Source organism: Mytilus californianus, unplaced genomic scaffold (assembly GCF_021869535.1).
Source record: "Mytilus californianus isolate M0D057914Y unplaced genomic scaffold, xbMytCali1.0.p SCAF_36, whole genome shotgun sequence".
Classification (NCBI taxonomy): Eukaryota; Metazoa; Mollusca; class Bivalvia; order Mytilida; family Mytilidae; genus Mytilus; species Mytilus californianus.
Genome location: NW_026262686.1, coordinates 2,104,337 through 2,119,673, shown reverse-complemented (window position 1 = coordinate 2,119,673; position 15,337 = coordinate 2,104,337). Strand labels below are relative to the sequence as shown.

Genomic DNA, 15,337 nt, shown 5'->3' with positions numbered 1-15,337 from the left:
TTTAGGTAATATGATGTCTGAAGATATATTTCCTTCATCTTCGAATAAATCATTCTTAACTAGAATGTGGCTCTGGATTCAGTTTTTAGACAATACACATTTATTGTTGACGTGATATTTGCTGCCCAGTATTATTTGATTCCGTATTTCCCAAAACATTGTAGGCTTTTGTATTTTTTTTTCTTTTGCATTAATCCAGGTCTTTATTAAATGCTGATAAAAGTCTGGATTTGTCTTTATTATATTTTTTTCAATTAAACTTATATTGATATAAGAAGATGTGGTATATTGTCTATATAAATCTTGAATATTGAAAAGTAATCTCCCATTTTATTCATCAAATATTTTTGCATTATCTTTCAATTTTGTTAGCATTTTGTTTAAACAGTTAAAGTTCGAATTTGTCTTAAGTGTGGTTACGTCTAAGCCTAGACAAATTCCTTCAGTTTTTATTAAATATTTGAAATTGTTCCTGACGGTTTTCGCATACCGTTTATTTTCCGAACCTTGTTTTGGACCCCCTGTTTCTATTGGGTGTATTTAATTAGTCATGGTCGATGAACTTTTAATGAAGAAAACATCAATTTAAAGCCTTACAACGGGTTCATAAGTTCAGGGTACAATAAGTTACCCAAAAAAAATGTATTTATGAAATGATAAGAAAACTGCATGAAACGGTTTGTAAATACGAATACATGTGTCACGTTTTAAGTTTTTTTGTATTTCCGGTTGTGAACGTAATGATATATTTTTCTTTTCATGTTTGACTTTGATATAAAAGTTAGCATATAAATTGTAATCAAACACAAAACAAAACGACTAGTATTAATTACATATCATTACAAGTGTCTTCAGAAATTTTTTTGAAAAATAAGGATAAGTCTATGTGATTTTCTATTTTGATATCAACATTTTTAGAATGTCATTATGTAAATAAAGGCAACAGTAGTATACCGCTATTCAATAGTCATATTTCGATTGAGTAAAAAAGAAAATGGTTTGTATAATTCAGATGAATTTTATGGGTAGACATAAATTTTCAAATAAGTGAACTGGACATCAAACTTCTTTAAAATATTAAGACACGGTTGGTTGCCTAATTAATGTAATGATTGGAAAATTAACAAAGATGAACTTGACATCATTTACTAAGATCATTGATCTTGTTAGGTTATGTGATGCTTGTAGTAAAACCTTTATGTTATGTTCTCTCTCAACATCAATGCAATCATTATCACTAAAGAAAGCAAAATTTTTAAGCATTTGCATTAATATTTAAACATTGGTAGATGTAAACATTATATATAGAGACAAAAATGATTGAGTTGTATAAAGATAGAAATGAAAATAAATACGATGTACCAATTCTTGACACAAATAATCACTATACACACACAATCAAAAAGCAAAGAAACAATGCCACCATTTTCTACATAAGAAAATGCCTGTACCAAGTCAGGAATATGACAGTTGTTGTCCATTCGTTTGATGTGTTTGAGCTTTTGATTTTGCCATTTGATTAGGGACTTTCGGTTTTGAATTTTCCTTGGAGTTCAGTAATTTTGTGATTTTACTTTTTATTGCTGTGTTTATCTCAAAGTCACAGTGAGGCCGTCAATATGAAGCTCACTGCAATGTCAAATCACTAGGCTGAGTTGAATTATTTGCCATATAACGATCACGCCAGCGATGATACATCTGTTCATCGAAAAAGAAATAATATATTTATACATAACTTTATATTGCACAAGCTTATGAGGCTAATTAGCAGTTGATATATGCAATATACACATTTGTACATTATATATCCCCATTCACATCCATGTTTTTTGCATACTTATACATATGAATAAAATGAAATGTTGTTCATCAAAAGACAGATAGGTGTCTGAATGATATTAAGCTCTAAATCCCCCAGAGTCTATCAAGGTTTATAGGAATACCTTTAACAGAAACAATCAAAGATATATCATTAAAACCTAATTCCCCAAATATAGTAAAACAAATAAATAAAATTATAAGATATGACATAACACAACTACTGACAATGTTCCTGACTTTTAAGACACCAGAACGTCTCAAACGTTTAATATGTTTTTGTGTGATGTCAATAATATCTACAACAATCGTAAGAAACTCGATTAAAACACCGTGTTTCTGCTAAAGTTAAAAACACAAAACACAATTCAAAACCACTAACTACTGACATCAATGCAAAATACTGAGTTACAAGAACAATATCGAAAATTAAGACTTCTTAGAATTGCATACATATTCGTAGCAGTCAACAGAAGCGATAAAAAAGCTTACAATTGTAGTTTTAACAAAGAAGCCGGACGCGCTGCAAATTTTAATTTCATTCCAAGGAATGCTTTACAATGTAGAAATTAAGGTCCAAATTATAAAATTCTACAAATTGTATTACTTGTTATTTTGTTCTCGTATTGAATATGCATGAAATATTCGTCTTCTTGTGCACTGTGAGAACGGATCTAAGGTATGTGTGGACATTGAATTTAAAGATTGACAGAATCAATGTAACAAAGGAAGCTATACCTTATTTACTTTATCTGGGTCTATATCTCCTCTTTCTAATAATAATTGGACCATGCTGAGGTTATGACCTCTTACAGCTGTGTGTAAAGGAGTGTCACCATTGATCTGAAATAAAAAGGACACTATGTTGAATTCACTTATATATAGGTTCACCAGTATTTTAAAGTGTTTTAAAATGAATTAAAAAAAAATAAAAGCATTAAAGCAATTCAAATCAAAATCAAAATAACATTTGTATTAAAAATATCGCATTTCTCAATGAATGATATTCAACACAAACAAATGATCAAAGTCAAAGAAATGATCATAATCCTCTAATTCTTTACAGTGTAAGCATATATAAGTTTCTATTATATGCCATTGTTTTAATAGATATAAGAAGACGTGGTATGAGTGCCAATGAGACAACTCTCCATCCAAGTCAAAATTTATAAAAGTAAATCATTTTAGGTCACAGTACGGTCTTCAACACAGAACCTTGGCTCACACCGAATAGTAAGCTATAAAGGGCCCCAAAAATTACCAGTGTAAAACCATTCAAACGAGAAAACCAACGGTCTAATCTATATAAAAAACGAGAAACGAGAAACACTTATGAACCACATCAACAAACAACAACTACTGAACATCAGATTCCTGACTTAGGACAGGTGTATAGTTTATTAAAGGGAAGTATATAATGTAGCAGTTTACATCTAAATATCTTATAACTATTTTCTAGAAATGTAAAGATAAATTTCAATGTTTCATATGCAGGGTTAGTATTTTTTAGTGTCAACTGTGATTTCTATTTTAAAATGCCAATGGGTGTTTGTATTCCTCTTGTTTTTAGTAAACAGATATAAATGTCACGGTTATCTAGGGATTACATATGTTTTCATTTATGATATTAAGATTGTCATTTTTATCTATATTAACTTGGGTATGTTTAGATGGTGAGTTTTTGATGTTGTTGGTCCACTGTTTTGAAATAGCCTTCTTCAGTTTTGTAAGTTCAGCAATCCAGTTTTCCTTATTTTTAAGTTTACGTAATGTTATGTCTGAAGATATATTTCCTTTGTCATCTAATAAATAATTCATAACTATAATTTGGCTCTTGATTCAGTTTTTAAACAGTAGATCTATATTGTTGACTTTAATTTGTTTGTTGGCCCATAGTATCTGTTTCCTTATTTCCCAAACCAGGCTTTTGAATTGATTTTTCTTTTGCTTTTATCCAGGTTTTTATTAAATGCTGATAAAAGTCTGGATTTGTTTTTATGACATTTTTCTCAATTAAACTTATATTGTCTATATTCATCTTGAATATTAAAAAGTTATCTCCAATCTTATTTATCAAATATTTTGGCATTATCTGCCAATTTTCCTCAACATTTTTTCTTCAGACAGCAATTGTTTAATTTATTTGAATTTATTTGTTGTAATATCAGTATCTATACAATTAATTTTTAATCCCCCCTTCTGTATAATTTGGTGACAAAAGGTAAAATACCTAAAATACCGAACTCCATGGAAAATTCAAATTGGAAAAATATCTCTTCTAATCATACCTCTTTTTCCATTCCAGATATAGCTATATATCATGGTTTTTATGTTTTGTTTAAAATCTTTTGGTAATATCATATTGCTTGCTATATACGTTATATTTAGGAGTATGAGATATTTCACTACGGTTATTCTTCCTACCATACTTAGCTTTGTTTTTGACCACATACTTATAATCTTTTCAATTTAATAAGCTTGTATTTGACGATTAAGTTTGTGACACGTTTCTTTGTTATTGCCATAATGAATGCCTAAACATTTTATTGATTTTTTTGTCCAATTGATTCTTTGGAATTTGTCTTCAGTATGCTTAAGTCTGTCTAGTCTAATTCCTTCTTAATTTGTTCAATATTTGAAATTGTGACTGACAGTTTTTGCAAACCGTTTATTTTCCGAACCTTTCTTGAACCCCCTGTTTTTAAAGGGTATGTTTAATTAGTCATTGTCGATGAACTTTTAATAAAGAGATCCTCAACGTTAAGCCTTACAACCGGTTCATAAGTTCAGGGTTCAATATGATAACGGAAAATAATTCTTTATAAAAAGATATCGTCTCAGGTGTCACAGAATATGTTTTGTATTATTTAGATGAAATATATTGGTAGACATAAATTTTCAAATAAGTGAACTGGACATCAAACTTCCTTAAAATATTAAGACACGGTTGGTTGCCTAATTAATGTAATAATTGGAAAAAAAACAAAGATGACCTTGACATCATTTACTTAGATTATTGATAATGTTAGGTTATGTGATGCTTGTAGTAAAACCTTTATGTTATGTTCTCTCTCAACATCAATGCAATCATTTTCACTAAAGAAAGCAAGATTTTTAAGCATTTGCATTAATATTTTAATATTGGTAGATGTAAACATTATATATAGAGACAAAAAAAATTGAGTTGTATAAAGATAGAAATGAAAAAAAAATACGATGTACCAATTCTTGACACAAATAATCACTATACACACAATGAAAAAGCAAAGAAACAATGCCACCATTTTCTACATAAGAAAATGCCTGTACCAAGTCAGGAATATGACAGTTGTTGTCCATTCGTTTGATGTGTTTGAGCTTTTGATTTTGCCATTTGATTAGGGACTTTCGGTTTTGAATTTTCCTCGGAGTTCAGTATTCTTGTGATTTTACTTTTTATTGCTGTGTTCAACTCAAAGTCACAGTGAGGCCGTCAATATGAAGCTCACTGAAATGTCAAAGTACTAGGCTGAGTGGAATTGTTTGCCATATAACGATCACGCCAGCGATGATACATCTGTTCATCGAAAAAGAAATAATATATTTATACATAACTTTATATTGCACAAGCTTATGAGGCTAATTAGCAGTTGATATATGCTATATACACATTTGTTCATTATATATCCCCATTCACATCAATGTTTTTGCATACATATACATATGAATAAAATGAAATGTTGTTCATCAAAAGACAGCTAGGTGTCTGAATGCTATTAAGCTCTAAATCCCCCAGAGTCTATCAAGGTTTATAGGAATACCTTTAACAGAAACAATCAAAGATCTATTATTAAAACCCAATTCCCCAAATATAGTAAAACAAATAAATAAAATTATAAGATATGACATAACACAACTACTGACAATGTTATTGACTTTTAAGACATCAGAACGTCTCAAACGTTTAATATGTTTCTGTGTGATGTCAATAATATCTACAACAATTGAAAGGAACTCGATGAAAACACCGGGTTCCTGCTAAAGTTAAAACATAAAACACAATTCAAAACCACTAACTACGGACATCAATGCAAAATACTGAGTTACAAGAACAATATCAAAAATTAAGACTTCTTAGAATTGCATATATGTTCGTAGCAGTCAAAAGAAGCGATAAAAAAGCTTACAAATGTAGTTTTAACAAAGATGCCGGACGCGCTGCAAATTTTAATTTCATTCCAAGGAATGCTTGAAAATGTAGAAATTGTAGCCCAAATTATAAAATCCTACAAATTGTGTTACTTGTTATTTTGTTCTCGTCCTGAATATGCATGAAATATTCGTCTTCTTGTGCACTGTGAGAACGGATCTAAGGTATGTGTGGACACAGAATTTAATGATTGACTGAATCAATGTAACAAAGGATGCTATACCTTATTTACTTTATCTGGGTCTATATCTCCTCTTTCTAAGAATAATTGGACCATGCTGAGGTTTTGACCTCTTACAGCTGTGTGTAAAGGAGTGTCGCCATTAATCTGAAAAAAAAGGACACTATGTTGAATTCACTTATATATAGGTGCACTAGTATTTAAAAGTGTTTTACAATGAATTAAAAAAAATAATAAAAGCATTAAGCCAATTTAAATCAAAATCAAAATAACATTTGTATTATAAATATCGCATTTCTCAATGAATGATATTCAACAAATACAAATGATCCAAGTCAAAGAAATGATCATAATCCTCTTATTCTTTACAGTGTAAGCATGTATCAGTTTCTATTATATGCCATCGTTTTGATAGTTTATTACAGGAAAGTATACAATGTAGCAGTCTACATCTATATATCTTATAACTATTTTCTAGAAATGTAAATATGAATTTCAATGTTTCATATGCAGGGTTAGTATTTTTTAGTGTCAACTGCGATTTCTATTTTAAAAAGCCAATGGGTTTTTGTATTCCTCTTGTTTTTAGTAAACAGATATAAATGTCACGGTTATCTAGGGATTACATATGTTTTCATTTATGATATTAAGGTTTTCATTTTTATCTATATTAACTTGGGTATGTTTAGATGGTGAGTTTTTGATGTTATTGGTCCACTGTTTTGAAATAGCCTTCTTCAGTTTTGTAAGTTCAGCAATCCAGTTTTCCTTTTTTTTAAGTTTACGTAATGTTATGTCTGAAGATATATTTCCTTTGTCATCTAATAAATCATTTATAAATATAATGTGGCTCTGGATTAAGTTTTTAAACAGTAGACCTTTATTGTTGACTTTAATTTGTTTGTTGGCCCATAGTATTTGTTTCCTTATTTCCCAAAACAGACTTTTGAATTGATTTTTATTTTGCTTTTATCAAGGTCTACATTAAATGCTAAAAAAAAGTCTGGATTTGTTTTTATTATATTTTTTTCAATTAAACTTATAATGTCTATATTCATCTTGAATATTAAAAAGTTATCTCCAATCTTATTTATCAAATATTTTGGCATTATCTGCCAATTGTGTTCAACTTTTTTTAGACAGTTATTATTTAATTTATTTGAGTTTATTTGTTGTAATATCAGTATCTATACAATTAATTTTTAATCTCCCCTTCTGCATAATTTGGTGACAAAAAGTAAAATAACGAAAATACCGAAGTCCAAGGAAAGTTCAAATCGGAAAAATATCTCTTCTAATCATACCTCTTTTTCCATTCCAGATATACCTATATATCATGGTTTTTATGTTTTGTTTAAAATCTTTTGGTAATATCATATTGCTTGCTATATACGTTATATTTAGGAGTATGAGATATTTCACTACGGATATTCTTCCTACCATACTTAGCTTTGTTTTTGACCACATACTTATAATCTTTTCAATTTAATAGGCTTGTATATGACGATTAAGTTTGTGACACGTTTCTTTGTTATTGCCATAATAAATGCCTAAACTTTTTATTGATTTTTTTGTCCAATTGATTCTTTGGAATTTGTCTTTAGTATGTTTAAGTCTGCCTAGCCTAATTCCTTCTTAATTTGTTAAATATTTGAAATTGTGATTAACGGTTTTTGCAAACCGTTTATTTTCCGAACCTTTCTTGAACCCCTTGTTTTAAAAGGGTGTGTCTAATTAGTCAAGGTCGATGAACTTTTAATGAAAAGATCCTCAACTTAAAGCCTTACAACCGGTTCATAAGTTCAGGGTTCAATATGATAACGGAAAATAATTCTTTATGAAATGATATCGTCTAGGTGTCTTAGATTATTATTTTGCTTTGAAAAACAAAGAAAACTGCATGAAAAGGTTTGTAAATACGAATAAATGTGCGACGTTTTAATTTTTTGTATTGCCGGTTGTGTACAAAATGATGTATTTCTCTTTTCATATTTGTTTTTGATATAAAGTTTAACATCTGAACTGTAATCAAACACAAAACAAAACGATTAGTAATTATTACCGTCATATATTTACAAGTATATTCAGAAATGTATTGAAAAATAAGTATAAGTCTGTGATTTTCTATTTTGATACAAACATTTTTAGAATGTCATTATGTAAAATATGTTTTGTATTATTCATATGAAATATACGGGTAGACATAAATATTCAAATAAGTGAACTGGACATCAAACTTCTTTAAAATATTCAGACACGGTTTGTTGCTTAATTAATGTAAAGATTGGTAAACTAACACATATGACCTTGACACCATGAAGATAAAATATTGATAATGTTAGATTATGTGATGCTTGTAGTAAAACCTTAATGTTACATTACTGGTCGAAAAAAACAACTGTCCATACTAGAAAGTCATCGTACGACTGTCTTAGTCTGTGGAAGACTGAAAATGACTGTCAAATCAACTGATAACAACTGTTAGGGTTGTGACAGTTGCCTTATTTCGTTGTAACAGTTAATCTGTGCCTGTCCCCAAACTTTTAGTGGTTGTGAAAAACAAAAATTGCTATCCACAGTCATTTGAGGACTGTTGCAGTGGTTTACGGCGTTGAAACAGTCAAATACTATTTGTTACAGTCTTTTCAAAACTAAGGTTTCACCTCCCTCAGGCAAAATTGGCCATAGATGGATTTGGCTATTTTTTAGGTCCATTTTGGTTTATAGCTCTTCAACGTTTTCGGTCCTTATAAATCCTTGGCTTTCAAATATTCGGCTTTAATCGTTCCTGATAAAGGTAAATCCAGAAAAGCGCTTCGGACACATGAAATTTATAACGTGTTGTTTTCATTTTTTTCAGCACTGAGTCGATACCTCTGCTGGTGGACGATCAGTCCCCGAGGGTATCATGAGCTCAGTAGTCAGTACTTCGGTACTGACATGATTTATAACAAATAATCTAAAATTGCCCGTTGATTAGTTTTGAAATTATACAGAAACTAAGGTTTCAACTCCCTCTGGCAAAGTTGGCCTTAGATGGATTTGGCTATTTTTATGTCCTTTTGGTGTATAGCTCTTCAACCTTTTCGGTCCTTATACATCCTTGGATTTCATATATTCGGCTTTGATCGTTCCTGATGAAGGTAAATCCAGAAAAACTCTTCGGACATTTATAACTTGTCATTTTTTTGTTGCAGTTGTATAATGTTTGTCCCAACCTTTTAATAGTTGGAACAGTTGAAATTTGTTCTTGTTAACTTTTCAAACGTTGAAGCAGTCAAAAAATGTTTGCTACGACGTTTTAAGAGTTGGGACAGTTGTAAAATGTTTGTTACAACTTTTAAAAGGTTGTTACAGTCATAAAATGTCTATTATAATTTTTAAAGGTTGTCACAGCCGTTGAATGTTTGAAACAAACATTTTATAGGTTTTTACAGTCGGTAAATGTTTAATACAAATAATTTCGCGACGCGGTTGCAGCCGTTAAAAGATGTTTTTACGTTTCACCCTCTTCAAGTTTCGGTATAGTTGATATTTGAAATAGTTAAACTGTTTTGATAAAACAGGCGGAAGTGAAAATGTTACGAAGTTTAATGATTTGTCGGTGTACCTGAAGTAAATTTAAAGAATATGACTATCTACAGCATAATTACTGGTTTTATTTTTAAATTGCTATCCATAAGGGACATTTTTCGATGATAATTTTATCAAATCTGTCAAGTTAACTTTGGTAGATAGTTGTCTTATTGGCAATCATACCACATCTCCTTATTTTTATATTAATTAAACGGAAAAAAAAATATTCACCGTGAACGATTTACCCTCTTCATTTTTTGTTGCATTCCTGTCAGCCGACCGGCCGGTTGGTAAACTACTTTTTACACAAAATCGTAGAAGGAAAGCTACAGATGTTAGACCACAATATAAGCTGAGCTGGAAGTCGCATTCGAGGAGTAGAAATGAAGGATATTTTAAAGCATGTCTATAATGTTTACATTTATGGTCAGATCAAATGTTTTCATTCGTCATATGAATTCGTACTATGCGTGCTTTTTCAATGGAAATTGTGACGTCACAATGCGTTCTTAATTGCACGAAAACCCATAATACGAGGATAATCATGTTAGCCTCGGATCCAGGATTTTGAAGGAAAAATGTGCACATTCTTTCTTTCTACAGGTATGAATCGACACTCTACATCGCACTCCTGCAGAGTAGCATGTACCAAGGCAAAGTTATGAGTGGGGCTTGTAAAAAGTGCATGCATTATTGAAGGTGTTTGTAAAATATTATTAAACAGAATTTTACTACAAAGCAAATATTCATATATTTTGCTGTGAACATGATTATTTTTAGGTGACTATTTAGAAAGAATGTATAATTAGTATATCTTTCAAATATTCCTGAGTCATGAACAACAAAACAGTTTAATTAAATGAATATATTTAATAATATAAAGCATTCAAAGTGAGTACTTATATGATGGTTTAAAATAATACTAATCAACAGAATAAAACAATATTAAAAACGAATTTTTTCCTGAAACAATGCACAGAGTGATAACAGTAGCCCTTTAAAAAGGTTTAGTAAACAAAATTTGTTAATTGTTTTATCATGTACTTAAGGATTCATATTGATCAGAAGGTTGTGGAGGGTGCGTCTTTTCTCAAAATGAATAATTACAATGAATACAATATCTATAAATATTTTATCATGTTCATTGCTACATGGTTTTCAGTTAAAAAGAAAAACAAAACATATTTAAAGAGCAAAGTTTGCATCGTAACTGTATTTTTTTAAATCTATCTTAGAATATAAAATCACTTTATATACTTAAAACCTGAACACTATATGCTTACTTGTCCTATAAATGTGTGTACTATATATACATGATAAAAAGCAACAAGATGCATATATTTATATTTTCATGTGAACTCGGTCAGGTTATATATAGATTGTGCCCTTTATTTATGCCTTTTTTAGTTGTTTTTGTTGTGGGGCTGCTTGCTGTTTCTTTGACATATACCCAACATCTCCTTTTATTCATTTTTATAATAATATTGACATGCCTGGCCATACACATCTTATGACAAACATGTTACATGTATAATGTTATATAGTTATAACATTTGAGGGTGTTTTTATTCATTCCATCATTAAAGGACTTTCTATTTATAAGTCATATTTTTCTACATGTATTTTGCTAACTTTTTTGTTGGGTTGATGTATCATTGATATATATATATCCCACATCTTCTTTCATCATGTTCATTCACATCTGACTGCAGATTGCCTGTTTTATATGATCAATGTTTTATTTATAATTATTTTATATTTAACATTGAACATGTGCAAAACAAAGCAAAAAATTCTATCTGTAAGCATAAATTTTTATGTAAATATGGTACCTAAGTATTTCATGAAGTTTATAATATTTAAGATATATTGTATGAAGTATAAGTAAGTTGTCACTAAATTGACTTAGTTAACTACTCAGAATTTAGTTTAAAACATTTGTATAAATCTAAAAAAAAAATACCAATAATACAAATTCAAAATAAATAATTAAAATATATTTACTGAACATGAATTCATGACCATGGAAATGTGAAATTAGAATAGGTAATAATCAGGATGTTAACACTGAATAGGCAATAATCAGGAATGCTTATATATATGCTATAGGTAATAAATCATATTAAAACACAAAAGTGTATTGCCTTGAGGGATGAATTTTAAACTGTCATAGATATTGGAGATTTTATAATGACGTTAACAAATATTAATTGTCCCTTTCAAAATGTGGATATATTCAAAACGAATTAAAAAAGAGGGACGAAAGATACCAGAGGGACAGTCAAACTCATAGATCGAAAACAAACTGACAACGTCATGGCCAAAAATAAAAAGACAAACAGACAAGTAATAGTACAGATGACACAACATAGAAAACTAAAGACTAAGCAACACGAACCCCACCAAAAACTGGGGGTGATCTCAGGTGCTCCGGAAGGGTAAGCAGATCCTGCTCCACATGTGGCACCCGTCGAGTTGCTTATGTTATTACAAATCCGGTAAATAGTCTTATTCGGTAAGTCACATTCGTGAAAAGGGAAGGGTATTGTAGTTACGACATAAGGAACATATCCGATATCATCTGTGAAACGGCTATTCCATAACGGTCAACCAACTCGTGATGGCGTCCGTAAAATTTACGAAGGGATGACTTCAACTTCACCATTTGGAACTCTTGGTTTAATAGCTTCCTTGTGAGCAGCAATCCTCTATCAAGGAAATCATGATAGGAAACACAAGCCCGGGAATTAAAGATTTTAAGAAGAAGATGAAACAAAATGATATAATATTATTTATATTATTATTGGCTGTATTTGGCAAAACTTTTAGGAATTTTTGGTCCTCAATGCTCTTATAACTTCGTATTTTATTTGGCCTTTTTAACAATTTTTTATTCGAGCGTCACTGATGAGTCTTTTGTAGACGAAACGCGCGTCTGGCGCAAATATAAAATTTCAAAATCCTGGTATCAATGATGAGTTTATTATTCTGGTATTTTGGATAGAAAAAATGCAGTTTTTAAAAGTTAAGATGGATAGATAGTTTATTCTCATAAAACCATGCAATTTCGAAGGTTACAAAAAAGTTAAAAACATACATACAAAATATTAGATGTGATAACATAAAAAAAAAAACATTAAAAAAAAATTAAAACAAAATAAAATTAAATAAAAAGAAATAAAAATATGAAAATATATACACACACAAACAAAGTAAATAAAGATGTTTAAAAAAATAGTTTTAGTGTTTATGTGAGTATTGATTTATCAACATAAAAATGGGTAAATAACTAAAATAAAATAAATAAAGTATTGTCTTGGGTAAAAAATGCAAAGCATTATTCAATACAACCTGTAATAGACAAAAAGTATAACACAAAATATGTCTAATCAAACTCAAGGTTTACTAATAAATTTTAGAAGTAAATTTTAGCTATTTTAGTTTCTTAAATACAGGCCACAGTAGTATACCGGTGTTCTAAAGTCATAAATTGATTGAGGGGAAAACAAATCCGGGTTACAAACTAAAACCGAGGGAAACACATCAACTATAAGAGGAAAACAACGGAACATCAAAAACACTGAAGTGCAACAAAAACAAACGCCAAGATACATAGAAACGAACTATTTGATAACAACTGCCATATTCCTGACTTGGTACTGGACATTTTAAGAAAATATGGTGGGTTGAACTTGGTTTAATGGCTAGCCAAACCTCCCGTTTTATGACAATGCTAAAAAATATCGCTAAAATGACAACACTACGTGACAGAAATACAGCACAAACACACGCAAGAACATTCATCACAGAGAAACGCACAAACGTTACAGGTAGGATTTTAATACCTTAGGACAAAGATTCTACATTTACCTCAAAAAAAGTTTATTTATTGACTCAAAATTCCTACATGCATTTGACGAAGGGAAAGTCTATAGCATAGTAACAGTGCACTTATTTCTGTTTTTATTTTTTTCATCCTTTAAACTTATCCTTGTAGTAATTTATTTCCTATCAACATGATCAAAAGAAATCACCTGTTGTGCTTTAGAGAGAAATGACTATGTCTGACTTTAAAGAATTGATCGAAACTAGTATGGTGAAAGCCTCAATTGGATAGTAACCCTATATGTACAATAAAAGTACACACCTAAGAAAACATGAATGTACAAAAGAAAGACACTATCTTTTAGAATTTAGACCCCCAAAAAATGTTTTATTCTTCTTGTTATATAGGACTTATAAATTTAATATATTATTCCTTGTTGTTATCAATATGATCAAGGAAATTAGAATTACTAGTTTTCTTCTAGGTCAATAAAAGTTATTGTAATTGTGACTTTTTTATAGGTATATAGCGTATCAGATTAGTTACAATATTACAGTACTTTATTCCCATAGTATATTTCTTAAATAGAATTCACACTGGTTTGAGCATGATTCCCACCCAGAATACATGGGATATGAAGCCGCCTACATATGCACTTTATGTCATACAAGTGAGAGGTTTGGCTAGCTGTAAAACCAGGTTTAATCCGCCATTTTCTACATAAGAAAATGCCTGTACCACGTCAGGAATATGACAGTTGTTATCCATTCGTTTGATATGTTTGAGCTTTTGATTTTGCCATTTTCTTAAGGACTTTCCGTTTAGAATTTTCCTCGGAATTCGGTATTTTTGTTATTTTACTTTTTAATGCATAGGAAAAATAGATATCAGTGAGTCACTGTGATAGCTGCAAATTGTGTAAAAGTGGGTGAATTCATAAGTTTGTGTTGATTATTTGTTGTTTTTGTAAATAATGACTAGTGTTTATGGCATTATGCAATAATGTGATGTTCGGATTAAATTGGACAAGAAGGAAATTGTGCTTTGAACAAATAGCAGACTTATAATTTGTTAGAAAGACCACATGACTGGATGACTATGAATACCTTGGATAATTATTCATTTAAAATAGCAATTTGGAATAATGAGAATTCATAGTTTCAGTGAATGTTAATAGTGCATCATACCTGAATTCCATGAACACTTGGATAATTATTCATTTGCAATAGCAATTTGGAATAATGAGAATTCCTAGTTTCAGTGAATATTAATAGTGCATCATACCTGAATTCCATGAATACCTTGAATGATTATTCATTTAAAATAGCAATTTGGAATAATGAGAATTCATAGTTTCAGTGAATATCAATAGTGCATCATATTTGAATTCATGAATACCTTAAATAATTATTCATTTAAAATAGCAATTTGGAATAATGATAATTCATAGTTTCAGTGAATATCAATAGTGCATCACCTCTGAAGTTAATGATGACATTCGATTGCAATTGTTTACTACCACCAGGGGGTGTTAAATGACCTTGCCTATCCATGAGGGTCTCTCACGGTCCGTCACTATTGTTAAGTGTCAAATGGCTACTTGCTGTACTTAAAGTCTGAATGTATATTAATAATAGTCTAAATTACTGTTTATAGTTAAACTGGCATTTTTTACTGGTCAAGCATATTAAACAATACTTTAAAGTATCATTTCATTGTCTCGCCTGCGACAAAAGTCGCAGTATGC

At 30.1% G+C, this 15,337-nt stretch overlaps 1 protein-coding gene across 1 annotated transcript in view; it reads right to left on the bottom strand.

The window, feature by feature from the left end:
* Positions 1 to 15,337, bottom strand: part of LOC127736731 (ankyrin-1-like) — an 88,317-nt gene that overhangs the window by 31,449 nt on the left and 41,531 nt on the right. The window contains exons 5-6 of the mRNA XM_052247314.1: positions 6,231 to 6,335; positions 2,557 to 2,661 (exon numbers count right to left, since the gene is read on the bottom strand). Coding sequence (XP_052103274.1) covers positions 2,557 to 2,661; positions 6,231 to 6,335 — 210 coding nt within the window. The remainder of the gene's footprint in view (positions 1 to 2,556; positions 2,662 to 6,230; positions 6,336 to 15,337) is intronic.